Source organism: Homalodisca vitripennis, chromosome 6 (genome assembly GCF_021130785.1).
Source record: "Homalodisca vitripennis isolate AUS2020 chromosome 6, UT_GWSS_2.1, whole genome shotgun sequence".
Classification (NCBI taxonomy): domain Eukaryota; kingdom Metazoa; phylum Arthropoda; class Insecta; order Hemiptera; family Cicadellidae; genus Homalodisca; species Homalodisca vitripennis.
The window spans coordinates 110,920,103-110,942,269 of NC_060212.1; the positions used below are offsets into that span (position 1 = coordinate 110,920,103).

The 22,167-nt window shown below is 34.5% G+C and overlaps 1 protein-coding gene across 1 annotated transcript; it reads right to left on the reverse strand.

The window, feature by feature from the left end:
* Nucleotides 1–428: 428 nt before the first annotated feature.
* LOC124365250 (pro-resilin-like) lies at nucleotides 429–20,257 on the reverse strand (the record flags this gene model as incomplete). Its single annotated transcript, XM_046821214.1, has 2 exons — nucleotides 429–1,157; nucleotides 19,859–20,257. Coding segments are annotated over 2 exons (876 nt in total), but the record flags the coding sequence as incomplete, so codon positions are not given.
* Between the last annotated feature and the right edge of the window lie 1,910 nt (nucleotides 20,258–22,167).

The following is a 22,167-nucleotide window of genomic DNA, read 5'->3' on the forward strand; positions in this document are numbered from 1 at the left end:
ATTGTAGAAATAATGTGAATATATAATAAGGCAAGATAATGTAAGAGATATTTGTATCTAAAGTCTTGAATGTCTATATTGACAAGAATTAGTTCTACGAAGGTGCATGTCCAACCTTGGAATTTGACTGAGTATCATTGAAGCATATCAGTCAGTAGCTGACACCATTTCTCAATATGGTGCCAGGGGAATTTGAAAATGTCTTTCCTGTATGATTGTCTTTCTGTCTATCTGTCTGCAGAACATCTCGAGACTGAAATGAGGTATAGACTTGAAATTTATCTTGCAACTTTACGAATGCGTCACATGGTGCAAGTTTGTTTAGTAGTAAGACAGTAGTTTACTTCTAAAAATATCTATAAAAGATGAAAAATAATTGCTATTGAATGGTTTTACAGTGGTAAGGTTCATAACAAAAACAGATCACATTAATTAAAAAACGATATATTTGAGCAAATTAGTACAAAATCTTAAAACTAATAAATTAATATATACAGTGTTTAAATAACTGATGTATGACAGATGAAATGTATAATATGATTAGATACTGGCCTGTGCTAAGCCCATGTCATATGACGACTGTAACTGTTTAGCCTACAGTCGGTTAATGATAAGCGTAACAAATGTGCGGACACTACATGCCCGTGGTAACTTGTGTATGTCTGATGCTTACCCATCACCTAATATTTGTTATAACCTTGATTCTGCTCAGAAACCTTATAACCTCCTGTTACTACAGCACTGCCGTATGCGTTCTTCTGGCCGTAAGACGCCTTGCCAGCGTTACCTTTGGAGCCGTACCCGCCATTACTTTGTCCGTATCCGTTTCCTCCGTTGGCACCACCTCCGTAACCTCCTTGGCCGTTTCCTCTGTTGCCACCACCTCCGTAACCTCCTTGGCCGTTTGCTCCACTGGTACCACCTCCGTAACCTCCTTGGCCGTACCCTCCCCTGCCTCCTGCAGCCTCCTGGTAGGTGACTGTCGGCCTATAACCCTCCTGATCCGCCTCGTACTCCACCACCTGGGTCCTTCCGTCAGGGAGCAATACCCGGTACGATCCTCTGGCCAACATGTCCTGACGTGACTCCTGGTGGCCGAACTGCACGTTGTACTCCGGAGCGTTCACCTCGTAGGAGAAATCGTAGTTCGCCGGTTCCTGCCGACAAAACAGGTCCGTTTATTGAATATCATAGTTGGAAATGTCAACACTTGTATTTCTCTTTTAAAAATGGAATATCATCAGTTTGTAATTAAATCACGTTTCAATCATACAAACAAAAAAAACAAGTACGTAAAACGCATTCTGGATACGAAATTAAAACTCTTTTGTGAGATAACATCCATAAAACTGTAAAAATTGCATAATCATTTAATATCGTATCAAACAACATGTTTAGTATTATATTCTAAACTTATTCGGGGTATTTATTTATCATCTATATATTGGTCGATTTTGCCATTGAGACTTTTCAAATCTTATGATAGATATTATTTCAATAAATTACGTATTTCTATTTAAACAGTAGACAACAAATTTTCAGAATGGAATGAATTATCGAGTGAAACGCATAACCTTAAACTGAGTTGGTTTCAACTTAAAAGAAGAACAGTGGTTCTAAAGTATATCCCTGAAACAGTCCATGAAAAAAACGCAAAATTAACTGGTGAATATGAAGCACAGAGAAAGGAATTATGTTACCTAACTAGATAAGATAAATAATTTAATATTTATAATATTCATTAAGCGGTACTAAGAAAATGTATGTCGAGATGTAATTTTTTGTTAATAAAATACACGATAAAGTTTTGGTTCTTAGTACTGTAATCTACAGGTTGCTCTGAATTCAATGACCTTTCATCCTTTAAAAGTAAACCAAACAATAATTAAACAAAGTTGGAACTCCTTTTATAGAGAATATATCAGTTTATGTTGAATCATTGTAGGTTGAACAACGATAGCCGGCAGGGTAATAGCAGACATTGTGGCAGGGAGGGGCTTATGTACATTCAGGAGAGAAAATAACGGTTTGCAAAGATTGGAACACATGTTGAAAACTATGAAAGGATCGCGATAGAAACAGATTCCACCACTGCAGCAGCCGACATCTGGGCAGAATTGGGCAAGAGAATTCTAACTACATGACCTCAGGAGAATCGTGGAGCAGGTGGAGCAAATTGGATACAGAGCCAGAGCCCATCCGGTCGCTCAATTACCTGCCGTTGTCTCGAGCGTTCCATTAATTCGAAATTAGCATTCGTTTTGGATTTGATAATAAATCCGAAACGTATCTATCCTGGATTAAATTAACCGCGATGGAGAGGGAAACATTTTAGCGAAGGAGACTGCTCTTCATTCTGGTAAGGTCAAAGGCAGTCCGTAACGAATTTAATGAGTCGTGCGCAATTTAGAGTATACCAGCGCGCCTCGAGGTGTGGAAAAGGGCCGATATGGAGTGAAAGTCGTTCTCGATGCAATTCACACTGTTTATTTCGACATGTTAATTGGGCCTGGTGGACCCCGTGAAAAATTGGATGAGTATCCGAACCTGTTAGAGAAGATTTGCGAGTCGCTGGCAATAGTGGGTCTGTTTCGCCATCGCGGGTCCCCAACTCAGGGACCGGCTGCGGCTGGCCGGTATTACAGATTTACACGCACTCCGAACTGGGACGTTCTTCGAAACAATTTTCAACCGTCCCTGACGCCTCTCGCTTATTATCGACCACCTACTCCCCTGTTTGTGCCGTAACGTACACTTTGTTACCGTCTCTCAGATTAGTCGTGTGTATTTACCGCATGTGTAACACATACCGACATTCCACTCCATGCTCGATCGAGCAAACACAATTTAAGGTGGTGGAATAAATTTTTGCTTGCATTTTTGAATTCATAACACTCTAAGATTTGAAATCAAATCAAAATAGTTCATTTCGTACACTACGTATGTTATATTGTTAGCAGCAATTTTACCTATTATAATTTAACTAATACATTAGCTTCTGCTATGAGGAATAATGAAATAATTTCCACATAGAAGTAGCGTGTGTATGGGCAGAGTCGCTATTGATGAACTGTACTATAATTGTGACATGAATGTATAAGACTGTTGCAAGATTAGAAATGAGGGAATGTGAGACGAATAAGTGAAGAAAATTATATTGAGACCAATTCGAACTACCAGCTACTACTTTCTACGACACAAAAATTTGAAATCTTTTGATCACTTTACCAGAAATTACAGTTGTTCAAGTAGAAAGTTTAGGTCATTTTTATCCAGGCCCAAATAAAAACGGCTGAATATAAAAAAGTAACATTTTGAAAGAATGGGCACTAGGAGATATAACTCCAGGAAGTGTCACGTTTTTATTGACTTTTTCCTTACGAAATTATATTTCTTAAATTAAATATAATTTAAGAAAATGATTGGTTTTTACTGTGGTTTTAAGAACATGTGTCCATACATAAAATTCAAGTCAGTACTTCCAATCGTGTTTCATGTACACACTGTAAAACTTTGTTAGCCTTATCTTTAACAGTGTTGTTCTCTGTACTTGATTCCCAAATTTATACTTCGAGTTCCTTTCGCTCCTTATGGAGTGTCAAGATATTTTCTTCTTTTCTTGTCTTCATAAATGGTGTCTTAAATGGCTGTGAGCAAATTATTAAAACCGTAATCTGATTAAGATAACCTCACATCACTGACTTCGTGATTTCTTGGGACCTTTTCATCTTCCAGGTAAGCATATTTGATAGTGAACTATTGAAGACCCTAATCACCAATACATGAAAAAGCGAGGTGGAATAGAATTGAAGGTAGGTTGAGTCAATTTTTTTGTTCTCTTAGGACAAGAAGCTTAGAAATTGTACTTAGTCCTATAAGGACCTTTGCGCTGCTTCAGGAGTGGCAGGATATTCTGGATGGGTTGATTGGGGGTAGGGGCTGCCTCCTATCGAGATCCATGAGGAAGAATTTAAGAAACTAATCTCAAGAATTTTCCCTTTAAAAGAAGGAGAGGCCAGCTCTGTACTAGCCTCTCCAGTCAAAGCAAGAACTTTTGACACAGGGAATGAACCCTACCAACTCCAATAGTCATCTCCCGCAGTAGACTAGACCTATAGAATTATCCTTGTACACCAGAACGTTGACGTTTGCGGTTAGTGGTATGCCGCTCCTGTAAATTCATACGGTTTCACAGATTTACATGACACAACGGTTTTTGCTGGGCCCATTGTGGGTTCAACTGGAAGGTACAAACCAGCCAGAAGTGATCCCTGATGGGTAACCCTTGAGTTATCTTACTACCCATGTAAGCTTGGGCTACAAACCTTTGAACCTCTCACAGATATTTTTTTCTTAAATAGGATTTCTTCCAATAGTTACTAAGCATACACAAAATTCTGCTAAGAGTTCTCAACTTCACACCTTGATAGCTTGGAATTGGCCAATGTTAGTGTAAGTAGAACAGAGTATGTGGAATGTGTGAAGAATCTCAACATTTAAAAATTTACTCTGGCCATGGCTTAAAAGGTAAAAAAATCGATACGAGGTGTATCACTTATTGTCTCAATAGCCCCAACAACATGTCTTCTGTATACAGCCCAAAACGTAGAAAAGGCTTGGTAGATCCTATGTTATAAGTTACCTTTTAAAACAGTTTCACGGGACGATTTACAATTATGGAAAGTTCTGATTAAATAACTGTGAAAGGCTGGTGGGAGGTACAGTATGTTCTCATCTCACATATGTGGAACACACTCGACTTCTAATGAAGATGCTATGATATGGACAGTATTTATTTGCTTCACCTTGCGTGTAAAAGCATCGTTAGAAATTCCAAGGCGTTTTACATTCCCTACATCCAGATTCATTCACTGAGTGAAAGCGAGTGCATGTAGTGAATTAAAAATGTTATATAATCAAAGTAGTAATGTTTGAATTAATAGTTACTGCACTATCAGTGGAGCATTTTATGTTGCCTCATACATATATATTAGGTCAGTGGATTAAAATATTAAACCTACATTTCTGTTTTCCTATTATGATTGCCATTGCGAAAATACAATTAATTATGTTTTTTTATTGTTGTTCATTTTTATTTTTGTATTAATACCGGGTGTCTTAAAAGTCCCTCCCCCTTTTAACTTAAAAATAAAATAAAGGTGGAGTGATTTACTTCAGGGGTTGTTAATAGACCAACTGAGAAGTTTTTTTATGTATAGAAATTTTTGACTCCCCCCAAAATGGGTTTTTTGAGGGTAAGTCAAAATTTGTATATAGAAATCCCTAGCGACACCTTATTTTTTTAGAGGTCTCTAATGTTACTCTATCAAGTCTCTTGGTTTATTAGAACCACTTAAATTTGTGTGTTTAAAACTAAACTGTTAATTTTTCAACAGAATTTAGTAACATTTAATAATATTGCAAAAAAGTACCATTAGGGAGATCGTAAAACTACGCCAGCACAGTACAAGTTGAACATGCAGTAGTTTTGCGCGTTATTCTTTTTTCTTACGCAGATAGTTTTAATTCTTTTTACACAACTCCGCACGCATTAATTTAATTTAACTTACACACCCAAATTGTCTTTCATTCGGAATTTTTTATATTTGAAACATTTTTGTGTCTCATATAATTGTATTAAGTATTTTCTACATTTGTTAAAGAGTAATTTTATTTTGGTTTTATATGTATGTATAATTAAAGTATATTGTTAATATGAGATATTTTTAAAACTACGTTATAGATTATGAATGAACAAAATGTCACCGTAAAGATAATAGTTGTCTATAATTAAAAAGTTTTATTTCTTGGTACCGTTTAGGGTTTTAGTCATACTGATGATTATTGCAACTAGCATTGAATCTGTCAATTTATTGCTGTACTGTGGTGATCGTATTGTACCAAAATAGAAAAAATGTTGCTGAGTTAGAAACGTAGTTTAAAACATACATGTTCTTTTTTCTACTTATTTTGAATATTGTTTCTTTTTTATCTGTTATAGATGTCAAGTGCACAAATTAACATTAAAGGTTGACTTATTGCAGGGAATATAAACGGTTTTGTATTATTTGCAATATTTTGAAACATATGGTTCCAAACTGGTCCAAATGTTATTTCCTGAACGGTGATAGAACGAACAACGGCAACTGCGATTCTTCTGGCACGCGAAACTCTATCGTTACTGATTTGCATTATTAAGGACACGGCATTCGTCAAACCATGTCGTTGTCCGTCATGTGTGATAAACTCTTCTTGGGAAGGTCAGCTTGACTTTTGAGGTCAAAAGGGCAAATAGCAGTCCGTCTTTGTGTCTGCTTGTCCGTCTGCTCATGTGTTCGATAACTACTGATAGAAAGATTTTACAAACTTGCAGCTTGAGACACAGTTTTCCATTGAGGAACCCTTTTAATTTTGTGGCCAAAATGTCCAAGAGAAGTCCATCTATCTCCCTGTACGATAACTTTTGATAGAAAGAGGTCCCCTTGCTTCAAGGAAGAATCCAATTTGATTTTGTGGTCTTTCACATCTAATTCTTCAGTTTCTTTGTTTATGAAGGAATTTTAAAAGTTGGAATTATTTTGTGTGCTTATTCAATAAACAGTTAAGTTTTCTGTCCGGTATCTGGTACGTAAATAATAAAACTGTAATTAGTATACTTATTTCTGATTCGAATCAGTTCTGTATCTCAGCCTTTGTGCAAACCTGAAGACTGGTAACCATCCAGAATCACCTTCTTCTTAGAAGGCACTAAAGTACGAGTATGTGCAACGACTACAGGAGTTTCCTTTACCGTTTAAATCCAACTAAACAACAGAAATCATAACATTACTGTTTCGATACAGATAGAACATTATTATTGAAATCTCAATAGACAGTCGTTTCACCATCGTCACCCCCCTACACTACGTATGTATGACCTATATTAATAATCACATATAAATCATAAATAAACGCTATAGTTCCAACAGCATTATACCAACAATTATTCCAGTAATAGTTTCAAGGACTCCTCCATTTTCCGAATTCAATTTCATATCTCCCAACAGGCCTGAACACGGCCGATAATAACAATAATCCACCGGCAATCTTCAGCTCCATTTTCTAACCCGGGCAATTTCCAGAAGCGTCGAATCACCATTTATGCGCTGCCGGGCTCGCAGCTCGCTTCGCTCATCTCCAGATTTATCTCTCCCGTCCGGCTCACAGTCATTACTCTAGCCGCTGGTGGCGTGAGCGCTCCCCCACACTACGTACGCTCATTGCACCATTACGTACTACGCTACCGTAACTGTCGAATACCGCCGTATTACGCCTTGCGGCACCAACTTGCAATTATTTGCCTCTAATTCAGCGTCGTCCATTAATTTGTAATTTTATCCTCGTCCCCGACAGTTCAGCCCGGACTGTGCGGTGGTGACCATCCTGTGTCATAACCGTCGGTGAATTAAGTTGAGATGTTTCAACAGCACGTTTTAATTGCCCAAGGGTTTTATTGCATAGATCCCCAAAGCTTATTTCTTAGGAATGTATGACATAAAATAGGTATTTCGTTAGTGTTTGATAGTGTAACTAAATTAATGTTCTCAATTTTGTGATAAAATTTGACTTGATGATTATTTTCTACAACTCACTTTGAATTACGATCAAAAATTAGAAACTAAAATTAAGTAGCTAAATCGTAACGATTTAATTGGATTTTTAATTTTATAATAATAATAATTACAGTTTTTCTGCGGCTCCAAATACGATTTTTTGATGAATAACAGGCATAACCTTGTTTAATGACATGTCAAACACTCCTGTGCTAGTGATAGACATTGGAAGATATTTCAATCCCCTGATCCATTATAAAATAGTTGGACTTTAAGTTTAAAGTGCAGTACTTTGAGGCCCTTGAAGTAGGAGAGTGAAACGAATAACTAGAATCTTTTTCTAAGATTCTATGATATTTGATAGAATGATTACAATGATATCATTATCATTTGAAATATTTGAGGCCGATATAGAGGAATAACAAAGTCGAAGTTGAATGAATTTGTAATGTAATGTGATGGAACCCTATGATGGTGTTGAAACGGAAATAGGAGTATATCAAGCAGATGTTATGTTTACGGTAAACAGCTGTTATGTAAACAGTCATGTTATGTTTATGATCACGGGTGAACCAGAATTGCGAATGGCTCTTTTTATTCAGTAACGCGTGTAGGAACATTTCGCCCTCGAATGAGTTGTAATTTCATCATCACAACTTAGTTTGCCTTCTTCCCACAACCAAGAAAATATACTTCACTTAAGAAGGTTTTCTGTCATAAAAAACTTAACTTTTTGTCTGGTGCATTTGGTGAATTGGTGCTTTGTGATTCCATTTGCAATGCGAACGGTTTGTTGTGACTAATCTATCCCCGGCCTTTTAGTTACTGTAAATATGCCATCCCACAAAGGACGTAACCACCGAGGGGGTGCAAGGGGTTCGGACCCTCCCCCAAATTTTTATGTTTTAAATTATTTTTAGCAAATTATTATTTTATTGTAATAATTAGTCCTACTGAAAGGTTGTTCTCAACATAGAAACGGGTCAAGAACACGTTAAGGAACAAAATGGGGAATGAGCGGTTGACTGCACTTGCCTGACTTTCTATCCATTACAGAAAAACATTAGTCGTCTTAATCCCCTCCCCCATTTTTTCCTGGTTACGTTCTTGCATTCCGCAATGTCTAAGGAAGCCAATTCTGAATATCGAAAATATACTAAATAATTTGAATTGGTGACTGCCCCTATCCATAGTAAGTCAGGGAATACTACTGTAAGAAGTATTTCGGGTAAAAAATATGTCTGTGTTATTCTGAAATCTAAGCTAAATTTGTGCCAAATTTAGTGGTGATATGTATCTTAGATTTATTCTGATAGAGTATCATACATCTAAACAACCGAACATAGAAGTATATAAACGCATCCAAAAAATCATTCTTCTAAAACTTTCATATTTATAATAAAACATATTAATTGTAAACAACCTATTTTTCAACTAAGAATATACAGCTCTATGATTATGAAAATTAAAATCCAGTTTTTTAGATTTAGCAATCTTTATAGTTCTAAGAAACAAAAACTGAAAACCAAAGTTTTGTGTGAAATTTATTAAATGTTTGTATCTATGATTTTTAACGGAATGCTAAAAAATCAGTTGTGAGAAATATGCAACTACAATTATTTGTAATCTATAGGCAAATCTACATGTTTTAAACATTATATACTTAAGTTAGTAACTTCACTTTTTAAATATACAAGATTTATGACCTATATTATTCAGTACTTGGTATTCTATTTAAAACTTGATAGCATTCTTATCCTCTTGTTAATTTTTAAACAAACAGTAAAAAGTAGAAAGCATGATACTTTTCTAAAAATAAATTTAATAAAATCGAAATTTTCCGCTTCCTTTTAAATTAACAAAATAACAAATAACATACATAATAATATATAAGTAATTTATTTTACGCATTACATTAAAATATTGATAAAAAACAAATAAATACCGTATATATACTAAATAAACCTTTTATTTAAACTATATTATCGTTATGGTTAGAACTTGTACTATTGTATCGTTTTCAAACAAGATAATTAAGAGTTTTCAGAGCCATGTTTTGATTAAAACTTTTGTGCAGTTTACTGTATACCTAGGCTACATAGTAGACTTTTAGTGATTTGTTTTATTCTGATACCCTATTAAGTCATATATGGTAGGTTACATGGACAAATTGTAGTAACATTAAAAATATTATAATCTTCAGTATAGTTAGATATTTTTCCAAAGCTTTAATACTAAAGCTTATGAAAATTTGTACTGAAATAAATATAGACAGTGCTTACAGGTGTTAATAATTTATAACCGACTAACCTTGAAAGCGAAAGCAAGGCTGTGATTGCAATCATGCATAAGTAATTATTGACAGAAGGGTAGCATTGGAAAGGAGAATAGATCAAGTTACATCTTTAACCCGATAATTTAGAGATCCAATGAGTTATACTTGCCCATGCGTTTAAGTGAAAATCGAGTTGGAACCAGTTCAGAGGTTAAGGTTGCTTCGAGCACGATGTGCGTGATAACACCAAGGCGTGAAACATGCAAATTGCAACTTATATTGAATTTGTATTGCACAATTTCGTCTTACATTAGATTGGCAAAAATGTATCGAATAACCGGTTCGAGCCGGTTTCAGTTTCCACCGCTATTAAACTTAATTATCGTCCACGGACGACGAAAACTGGTTTGATGGAATATTCTGTAAAGGACGAGTACTGTATGTATCTATATATCCATATATGGCTACTGTATCATAAAAGTGTTTGATGAAGGTGCATGCATAGCCGTGGGATTTGTCTGAGCGTCAGCAAAGCCTATCAGTCGAGGGTTTGAAAAATGTATGTCTGTATGTCCGGATCTCCAGAATATTACAAAAAGTCTATAGAAATGAACATTTGCAGCTTTCTTTATATATGATTAACATCCATTCGAGATGGGGAAGGGATAATTAACAGTAATTGGGATTTGGCTGAGAGTTAGCGAAAACATTTTTAAAGGGGTCTTATGTAAAAATCATGGCGGGAACGAGAAAATCATATAATAAAGAAATGTGTACTCGTAAATATACTATTTGACAGTCATACAAAGTTTTACAAGTGATGAATTGTTTTTTAAGTAATTCATTAGATTCTATTACGTCCATCAATACTCCGCTTGTATCGGTTTGTTTTTATATGAACAAGATGGAGTTTGACGAGGATACGGGTCCCTCCTAGGAGTTTGGCTGCGCGTTAGTAAAACATATAACTCAGGGTGATATCTCAAGAACGAATTGACATATGGACTCAAAATTTCTACCAAGGCAACTTCGTGTTAGATAATGCGCATGTCCCTTGGGCATGGGATAATGGGCATGGAATTTGGCTGAGCCTATTCATAGCCTAACGAAATATCCGCAGAATATCTCAAGAACGATTGCATCTGTATAATTTAAATTATGCACGAAACTTTAATTCTACACGGACAAGAATGAGTCTATTGAAGTCTATCATTTATTTGGCTGCCAGATTTTATATTCTGTCTACCTGATAGCTGAGAATTGGTTTTTGTCTATTGCTTGCCTTCAACTGTAAATCTCAATAATGAAATGACCTGTAAATTTGAAATTTTGTTTGCACGACACCCCGGTGTAGCATACTCCTACCTTGCTTTTTAGTCTTATGATGACGATGGCATGACTATGGTACATGATTATGTTAAAATTTCTAGCACAAAATTAAACACTTTAGATACATTGACCTATCTATGGAGCGTCGACTTATGTTTACGTTTGAATCATGTTATAACCGCATTTCAGTTTGAGTCGTTTCACTGAGAAAGTAAAATCCGAACAGATTACATTTTTAAAATTTACATTGAAAATGGATATGGTGAAAGAAATCAGATAATATGCCACTATAATTAAAAGACCAGTAAATTACAGCACTTGTTCCGTGGTGAACAATACTTATAAAATTGAAAAAGCCAGAAAAGATTTGATCTTGCGGTATATTTCAGACCTAAAGTCAGATGGCCTAGAATGGTCAATCACCAGGCTCTTCCAATTGATTAGTTATAATGTGTTATTTCATATGATCTACTTTTAACTTTCTGGTGATAATCTTATCCAATATACAAAATTTATTATTCTGATCTTTGCCGAATCCTGAACTTAAAACCTTGAATGACCTACTAATATTTTGAATATTAAGGCATAAATACTTTTAATTGATACACAACCATCTTTTTTACGGCATCAGTAGAAAATAGTATGTAACATTTATCCATTTAATTTAATATTATCAAACAGGCTGCAAACCTAGTCAAATCGTCTACATGTGCATATAATATTCTATAGTACTTTGTGACTAAAACATTTTTTTATATTTAGACTCTAGTCTGAGATCATCACACCAACTTCTCCTAAGAGTAGTAGAAAAGTGATAAGTTTAGTACTAATCACATTCAACGTACATATTGGTAAGAGTTTGATACCTCAAAAAGGTGTTTTGTTCCATTCTTCAATTAGTTGCCGTTAATTGAAATTAGCAATTAGCTCTTAGCCATTAAGAGCAATTAATTGTCTCTGATTATTTATAAAAAACATTTTCAGGAACCAATTATCGCGAAGAAATTAAATTCTCGTTTAAAATACTAAAAACCTACTTGGTCGAGAAAATTTAATTTCCGTGCATATCACTATAACAGAACAATATTGTTATGTTCATAAGCCAATTTTAAGCTTCTACACAAAAAACAAACCTATATTTAGAAAAGGTTTAAGAGTTAAGTTAAATGATCTTCATAACAGTATTTTCATACAGTATTGTTATCTTATTATTTTATTATAATAAAATTTTAAATTGCATAACAAGTGTAAACCTACAAATTACAATTTAAAATAAAAAAATTTCGGAAGAAGTAGTTAGATTTTATGATAAATTAATTACTCATTGATGTATTTTTTATATTTTTCTTTGTGCTTATAAATAACGGAGAGGGTAATTTTTGAAAAGTTTAAAAGCCCGCCAAATAAAACAAAATGACATACCGAGCTGGCCAATGAAATTACTCGAGATAGTGTTTCAAAAGATCAGTTTGTTTACCAGTTGAAACTTGTTTGTGGGACAGTTATCGTTAAACATCCCGTTGGACGGCATAGATTTATTTATAAAAATTTATGGTTCTGGCGATTGTGTTAATTAAAGTTATGTAGATATTGTTAATGATTGCTCAGTTGCCATAGGACCATTTTAATAACAACTACGAGTATATCCAAAACAACCTTGTTTTACGTGATCTTAAAGGTCGTTCACTACAGGCTGAGGAGTCCCCTACTGGATTTAATGTTCCTTGCTGGTTCTAAGTTTTAAACAGGGTATTCAGAATCGATAAGGCTACGATAAGGGGGAATTTAATTTGGCCAATTCCTGCCAAGACCTTGCCATAATACATCCAGCACTTACTCGTAGCAGCTTGGAAGAAGGAAATGCTTCTGTTTCAGAGTCTTCCAATAAAAGAGTGGAAGAGAAGGTATCCTTGCATTTAAACTGGAAACCGCCTTAAGTATTAAGGGGGACCGTCACATTCCAATAATTACCTGCAGTAAATTGGACCTTTGATATTATCCCTCTCAACACATGTGGTTACTGATGTGCCAATCCAGAAAAGCCATTGGGTTACCAAAAGTAAGTGACATCGGCCTTTGCTCCATTTAATGTGGATTCTATTTGCAGCTGTAAAGGATCCAGAAGTTAGTAGGAAAAACGATCTAAAAGTTAATGGGAAAAACGAAAAGTTTAGGAAACTATAATGCACAGATTTTTCTTCATGATGTACACAAAAAATCAATAAACCACATTATTAGTGGGAGTACTATTACTTTTTGTTTGATTTGTTGTACTAAATCTTGGTATTGTATATTAATAACATCCAGGTAAGGGTTCACCAATACAATTAGAAAGTTGCCATAACGTTTTATAGTATTGAATTGTTTTTATAATAAAAGGCATTATTTTATCCTAATTTTTTAATATTTGTTCTATGCATGTTCTGAAAAATTATGAACTAAGGACTCGACCAAAAAACAAGTAGCATATAGAATATATAAAATAATTATGAAAATTGTAAAAAGCATATATAAAACAACACACACTATGAATGATGAAACACAGTTTTTATTGGTTTGGAAGGGATTTTAATATTGGTCAATAATGCTGATTCGAATAAAGCCCATATTTGGCTATATAGTATCTTTTTGAATTTAAATAAATTTTTTATACAATGTTATACTTTTACTTTGTTAAATGTGTGGAGTGTGTTATGTAATTTCTCCAAATTCAATTTTATCATTTCAGTAGTATGGTAGTCTAGCAACATGATATAATATACTTAATATTATAGCAATATTGCAGAATATATTGCAAACAATAATGCATATTACTTTTGTTAATGTTTTGTTTAGAAGGATTTTAATTCATATAATTTTATAGACAAGAAAAATGGAAGAGCTTCAACGAAAATGATGCATCAATTAATCACAAAATTTAAATTCGATAAAAAATTATCTGATGAGATGATATAATTAAGATTAAAAATAATTAAATATATTTTACTTTACCGTTTTTGTAACGCAGATAAAATGTCGTCTTAGTTTGTTCAATTTCAAGCTTTGAATGACTACGCCATTGTTTTATATTATGGAAAGAGTGTTGTAAAATGAATTATTGGTTTTCAGTAACACGATTATCATAAATATGTTTTACATATTATTATTTTTAATTTCTATAAATGAAGAAAAATGTCACAAGTTAAAATCCATACGATTGTACTAAGTTAGATTATAAATTTATTTATTCTGAATTCTTTCTCTCGCCATCGTGGTTACCAATAAGAACAATGTAAAAATATTCGATAACGCTGAGCATACACCATTATCGAACTCAGTGTTCCTCATGTTTAAATGAAGCTACATAAAATGTTCAAGTCTATAGGTAATTTATTTCTAGAGATCTGTGCGCGGACAGGCAGATAAACAGATATATAGATATACAGAAATCGATTTTTTCCATCCTCTCCAGTGATAACCTTCGCTAAAGCTCAACCAACTATACGCAAGATCCATGTTTCATCCATCCCACTTCTCATCAGTAAATCCCAGTTAACATTACACGGTTAAAGAGCCCTTTACCACTTAGCATGCTACGTAAATGACATAGCAGGTTAAGCTAAAATATTCAAACTTTGTAGAAAACCAACCAATAGTATCTACAACAACAACAATATTGCTGTTGTAGTATTAACAATATACTTTGTTTATTAATACGTTTATTCTATGTTTACTTGTTACCAACATAAGCCCCCTAGGTCCGTTATATCTAGAACAGGGTAACCAGACACAAATTCCTAAAAGGAGTACATTTGGCGGTGAAAAAGGACGACATTATAGCTGAAAGGATAGTATTATATATTGTTATATTGCGTAAAACATTTATTTATACATTATTAAGAACGCACATTATATATTAGTACTGTTTTTCTTGTGATGCAAGTGAAAAGCTCAAATTCGATTTATTTTGATGTATAAATTCAGGAATATAAAGAACTAATATCATTAAAGTGTATATTCGTGGACGAATTTCAGGCTTTTATTTAGTACGTGGTATAAAACTGTATCATTTTTGTTACATTACTTCTTATTAAAAAGCATAACTGATTTCAACCTAATTTTTTAGAATTTATATAGAAATGAATTGTTCAAAATAATTTGAAACAATTCATTCATTACATCCTTATTAAGCTATACTAACAGACATATATGGAAAATTATCACTTTAACAGAAAAATATATAATGTATTATAACACAATTGACGAAAATCATTCCTAATACATACGAAAATCAAAGGGGCAGTAGCGGCAGTGCAGCTGAGCGGATAGAAGTAACAGTGAGTCACTGACACTATAGACAACACTCAACATACGAGTACAACTGAATCAAATAGCAGTTCACATGCCATGGCATTACGTGTGCGCTGCTATATTGTCTCGAGACCTATCTTTGGGACTTCGCCAAAAAACGGGCATTTTATATAATTTTATAAAGACGAGAGGACAGGAGGACAAACATTAAAAAGGACATGTCCTCCTAAAGCCGGACGTCTGGTCAGCCTGACCCAGGATCACTTTTTGACAAACTAAAATAAAGACTCCCAATGGACCAGTGTTTGCCATGTTCAATGTAGAGGTAGAGTTCCACACTAAAGTTCACCCTCTAGGGACAGATGATTATCGTGCGTACAGATAGATAGGCATGGTTCAGCAAACTGGCGGGAGAGGATTAGGAAAACTTGAAATTTTAGTAATATGAGAAATGCATCATACTTTAAAATCAAATGAAAGAAGATAACGACAAACTCTGTATACAAAAATATTCTTTAAATTTATTACATTAATTATTTCACAAACAGTGCAAATTTTAAAGTGAGTTTATATTTATTTAAGGCAACAGATTTCCTGAAAATCCAGGAGATTTTTAAACGAAAAATAAGTTATTGCATTATAATCTCCAGCAGGACAATTTTAGAATCTAAGGCAGTGAAATTTCGTTGCGATTTGTGGACAGGATATATATTTTTATAAACAGGTAGTCAGGTATGAGAGTTTGAAATGCAGGCGTATTTATCAGTTTCAATTCATGATAAATAATCTGAAATATGCTACTGTGATTTTAGTTCTTGACTTACGAGAAAACAGTTGATGTCAGAATTACTTTATATGTGATAAAAGTTCTTTGTATTCTGTACAGAATAGTTATTTTCTCTCCGAAGATCGAAATATCTTGATTAATCAGTAGGTCTACTACATTCAGAGCTTCAGGGAGCACGCCCTAAGGGGTTGCAAACTAGCAAATTAAGGTCAATTACAATTTCTGACTAGTTTGAACTCAAATGCAGAAATGCTACTTCAAATGAACTATGACAAAGTTATAGGGAATTTCCCCCCAAGACATTACGGAAAGCTAATTATATTGTTTATTTTACTACGCTCTAATGGTTTCCTCATACCTTGGTTATTAAAAAAATAAAGTATTTTCCTTTTAATGTAATAACATTTTAAAACATGTTTCGAAATTATACCTTATACAATCTTTTGGCAGGAAACATTTTACGAAACGTGCAACCATTTTTTGACTAGAGTAAAGGTTTATCTTAATGTGGGTATAATTAGTTCCATGATACATTTTTTTATTTAGTATTTTTTGACTAACAAGGAATGTCACTTATCACTCCATTCAATATCTTCTTCGACTTTGACAAAGGAAGGCATCAACAATTTTGATGCATCGCAAAGTTCGAGAGGATGGTCGAAAGTTCAAGATAAACACGTGTACAGTAGTTTATATTTCTTACATATTATTTACTTGTTTATCGGAAAAGACATAGGCGAATAAGATATGTATGGCTTATATAATCAGTTTTGCTATAAAACATATAAACACGTTAATCCATTTGCTCGACGACAACACAAGACAGTTTCGAATGTACACCATGAGGGCAGCAAAAACAAGCAAAGCCATAAATTACCCCTGCAGGGCTCCATGTTTTAATTTTGTATGATGTAGCGTAGGTAAAAATGTGTAAACGTAAATAAATAAATAAATAATATATATATATATATAATTTCAATAAACATTGAATCGCAAAAAGTACTTGCTCCGCCGGGAGTCGAACCCGGATCTCTCACTTGCCGGGTGAATGTGCTACCATTACACCACAGAGCGCTTACTTTTTCCGATTCAATTATTTTGTATGTATATATATATATATATATATATATATATATATATATATATTAGCTCTCAAGGGGGTTAATAAATACATACAATGGGCCAATATTAACAATGGCGTGTAAGGGAAATTTTGCAGCGGTCATTAATACAGATTTGTTTTTAAACATTCAAACGTGGGAAAGCCATTGATTCCCATTTCTAAAGTTCAATGGAACCTTCTAACGAAACCACCAAACCACGTATGTGATTTCGTAAACTGAATTCCACTTAATCTCACTGCCAATTATTCTGGTTCTGACACTATTGAGACTGAAACCACCAAACTCCGTGCTAAGTAGTCTACTCACCTGTAGATTTCTAGGCGCACACACATAACGGTAGAAAGTTTTGTGGTAATTAGCGGAATTCGGTAATATGACCATATTCGGTATGCAGAGACTCTATCACTGTACGAGTTAACAACATATGGTGGAGATAGTTAACTAACGTTGCGTTGTAGAGTTACTTGAGTGCCAAGATCTCGCCCTACAAAGCTCCGTCAATATAAGGCTTAACAACACAAGATGCAGATAGTTAACTAACGTTGTAGAACTACTTCAGTGCCAAGATATCGGTCTGTAAATGCTCCTTCACTGAAAGGGTAAACATCATAAGGTGCAGATAGTTAACTAACGTTGTAGAACTACTTCAGTGCCAAGATATCGGTCTGCAAATGCTCCTTCACTATAAGGGTAAACATCACAAGATGCAGACAGTTAACTAACGTTGTAGAAATACTTCAGTGCCAAAATATCGGTCTGCAAATGCTCCTTCACTATAAGGGTAAACATCACAAGGTGCAGATAGTTAACTAACGTTGTAGAACTACTTCATTGCCAAGATATCAGTCTGCAAATGCTCCTTCACTGTAAGGGTAAACATCATAAGGTGCAGATAGTTAACTAACGTTGTAGAACTACTTCAGTGCCAAGATATCGGTCTGCAAATGCTCCTTCACTATAAGGGTAAACATCACAAGGTGCAGATAGTTAACTAACGTTGTAGAACTACTTCAGTGCCAAGATATCGGTCTGCAAATGCTCCTTCACTGTAAGGGTAAACATCACAAGGTGCAGATAGTTAACTAACGTTGTAGAACTACTTCATTGCCAAGATATCAGTCTGCAAATGCTCCTTCACTGTAAGGGTAAACATCATAAGGTGCAGATAGTTAACTAACGTTGTAGAACTACTTCAGTGCCAAGATATCGGTCTGCAAATGCTCCTTCACTATAAGGGTAAACATCACAAGATGCAGACAGTTAACTAACGTTGTAGAACTACTTCAGTGCCAAAATATCGGTCTGCAAATGCTCCTTCACTATAAGGGTAAACATCACAAGGTGCAGATAGTTAACTAACGTTGTAGAACTACTTCATTGCCAAGATATCAGTCTGCAAATGCTCCTTCACTGTAAGGGTAAACATCATAAGGTGCAGATAGTTAACTAACGTTGTAGAACTACTTCTGTGCCAAAATATCGGTCTGCAAATGCTCCTTCACTATAAGGGTAAACATCACAAGGTGCAGATAGTTAACTAATGTTGTATAACTACTTCAGTGCCAAGATATCGGTCTGCAAATGCTCCTTCACTAAAAGGGTAAACATCACAAGGTGCAGATAGTTAACTAACGTTGTAGAACTACTTCAGTGCCAAGATATCGGTCTGCAAATGCTCCTTTACTATAAGGGTAAACATTACAAGGTGCAGATAGTTAACTAACGTTGTAGAACTACTTCAGTGCCAAGATATCGGTCTGCAAATCCTCCTTCACTATAAGGGTAAACATCACAAGGTGCAGATAGTTAACTAACGTTGTAGAACTACTTCAGTGCCAATATATCGGTCTACAAAGATTTCATCACTCTTAGGCCCAACAACACAAGGTGCAGATAGTTCGTTATTTAACTAACGTAGAACTACTGTAGATCTCGGTCTACAAAGATTATACAAACAATTAAAAATCATGCGATTTATAATATAGTTTATATAATTTCAATAATGTTACCGTACATTTAGTAACTATTTCTTAGTAGTCATGGGCACTTAAAACAAGTAACAAATACATTATATTACTTAGTATAACTTTATGTACTATGTCATCCGAATTAAAATTGACTTGAATAGCAAAGTGAACAAGTACTTATGAATGTATACTGTCCTCCTCCGTAGACTAATGGTTATAGTCTCGGTTCTCTCACCGCGAGATCACGGGTTCAAATCCCGGGGAGGTCCAATAATGTAATAATAATAAAAACCAGTGCACTTCGAAGCCGGCATAGCTGACGCTGAGGCTTAAATGAGATAAATAAAAGCATATGTGTGTTTGCCTATTTGACTTCTCACAAAGTTTAGCATGCAAAAAATAACTATTATTTTGTTGAATTTATAATTCATTAAAGAGTTATATATAAAATTCTATATAATTATGTTTTGTTCCAGAATTCAAAATGTACTTACGGCGTAAGCGTCCTGAGATCCATACTGTGATGCACCTCCCCCATATTGGTTTCCGCCTCCATACTTGTTACCACCTCCGTATTGCGACTGGCCACCCCCATACTGAGACTGGCCACCACCATACTGAGACTGGCCACCCCCATACTGAGACTGGCCACCCCCATACTGAGATTGGCCACTCCCATACTTAGATTGTCCGCCTCCATACTGACTCTGGCCCCCAGAGCCGCCATACTGGCTAGATGCAGGCTTGGAGACAGAAAACCTCCTGGGTAGCGCGCTGGCCTGTACGATGGAGTTGGCGTTGCGGCCTCCGTAGCCACCGGCGGCAGGTAGGTAGCGCCTCCCCTGGGGGGAGGCGAGGGCGGCAGCTAATAGACAGCACGTCACTGATATCTGTCAACAAATTATCGAATTGGAAAAAATATTTATGGACCTTATCTGTGATCAAGTCACTGGAAAAGAATTTTACTATTGACTATCTAAATCCAGTTTTACAGTTTAGCAATAGTTAATATTGTTACTGCTTTTTTCCCAAGCTGAGGCGAAGCAATTTATTTCAGAGCTTGAGTTTGGTAAGAGTTTTATTGAAGATGTTATTGAACCAAAGATAATTGAAAATCCTAAGTGGAAAAGCTAAAGTTGAGCTGCTCCCTCCCAACAAAAAGCAAAGTTAATCAAAGGAAAAGCTGGATTATAAATGACCTTCAATCATTATTTTGTTTCAATGAAAATAACAAAGATTGCAAAATATGTTTGCACATAACAGTAAACTCGTAGCTTATTTGTCATTCCTAATACTTTCACCGAGAGATTACTCATTTGCATTCTACAGGGTGTTCTAGAACCCTCCACCAATATTTTCAGGTATTATTCCTAGACCAAAGTCAAATCAAAATATCAAATTAAAATTTTTTTAAAACTCAATAATAATTATTAAATAGCCGATAATATTTTTGTTTCTTTCAATTAACAATTTTTAATTTGAGAAATAGATCAATGTAGTAAGTTTATATTTGGTGTATCTCTATAAATTAAAGCTCTAATTACAGAAAAATGTAAACTTTTATAAGGTTTATTTTTGAAATGGCGGCTTTCTAAATGTTTTAACGTGTATATGTTAAAACTACATATGAAAAATAAGTCCATTTACTACATTTTAGTGAGACAATTTTAGACAAGTATTTTATTTTGATTTGGTTTGTTTTTCGTCCATGCATAATACCTAAAAATATTGGTAGAGTTCGGAACACCCTGTATAATGGCCTGTTCCTGTTATGAGTGTATGTATGATACAAAATATGCAATGGAAATTCAACAATGATGTACAATAATTATACTGGGTATCAATAGAATGCCAATCTACTATGTCGACTTTGTAACTAGGAAATATTTGTTGAATACCAACCCACCAATGTCGTTTACTTGGACGATTGGAACCCTCTTGAACACTAGTTCAGTTGCACAGAGTTAAATTAGCTTCGTAGCTTAAAGTTTAAATTAGATGAAAGCCCAAGGAAGTCTCTCTAAAAGCACCAAAAATCTAGAAAGTTCAACTAACCCTAAAAGTTATTTGAATGAAGCTATTCATAATTTTTAAATTTCTTCAAATAAAATCAATTAGATTAAATAAGTATTTATTTTTAAAAATTATTTAAATGAATAAAATCTAATAGAAAAATAAGATTGAATCAGGTCAAAGTGATGATGCCTCCCATTTTGAAGTCAGTTATTGAGAATGAAAGCTGTGGTCTAAATTGGAGACAGTTTATTAAAATTTACTTTTGATAAAATTATCCGTTAAGATTGTCATACAGAGTTTAGAAGCTTTACTCTATTTAAAGATAATAGTAATACTCTTCATATAAATAAACGTACGAAATAAATAAATGTATGAACATAAGCACTATTTACTACAAACTCTGTATCATTAAAATGCATAAAATTAAATGGCCAAAAGTGCATAATGCTTATAAACGGCAAAGGAAACATTAAATCATTTAAAGTAAATATATTATTATAAATAAAACTTTACAATATAGAATCTAACTGGCAGCAAGTACTGACAGAGGAAAGATAACGTTGCAAGAACATTGTAATTTCGAAAATGAGCTAAAATGGGATTGAGTAAAGATCAAAGAGCAATAGACAAAGGAGGTACAAGGTCATTAGGGCAATCACCTAGACAGAGTTTAGATGGAATCACGGCAAAGCGAAGAGGTCTTAAATCCAAGCTGATTACGAGATTACCCCCATGATGGTTGTCATTTGCTACTGCAAACAAAGGGAGCTCTGGCCGAAATGAGCAC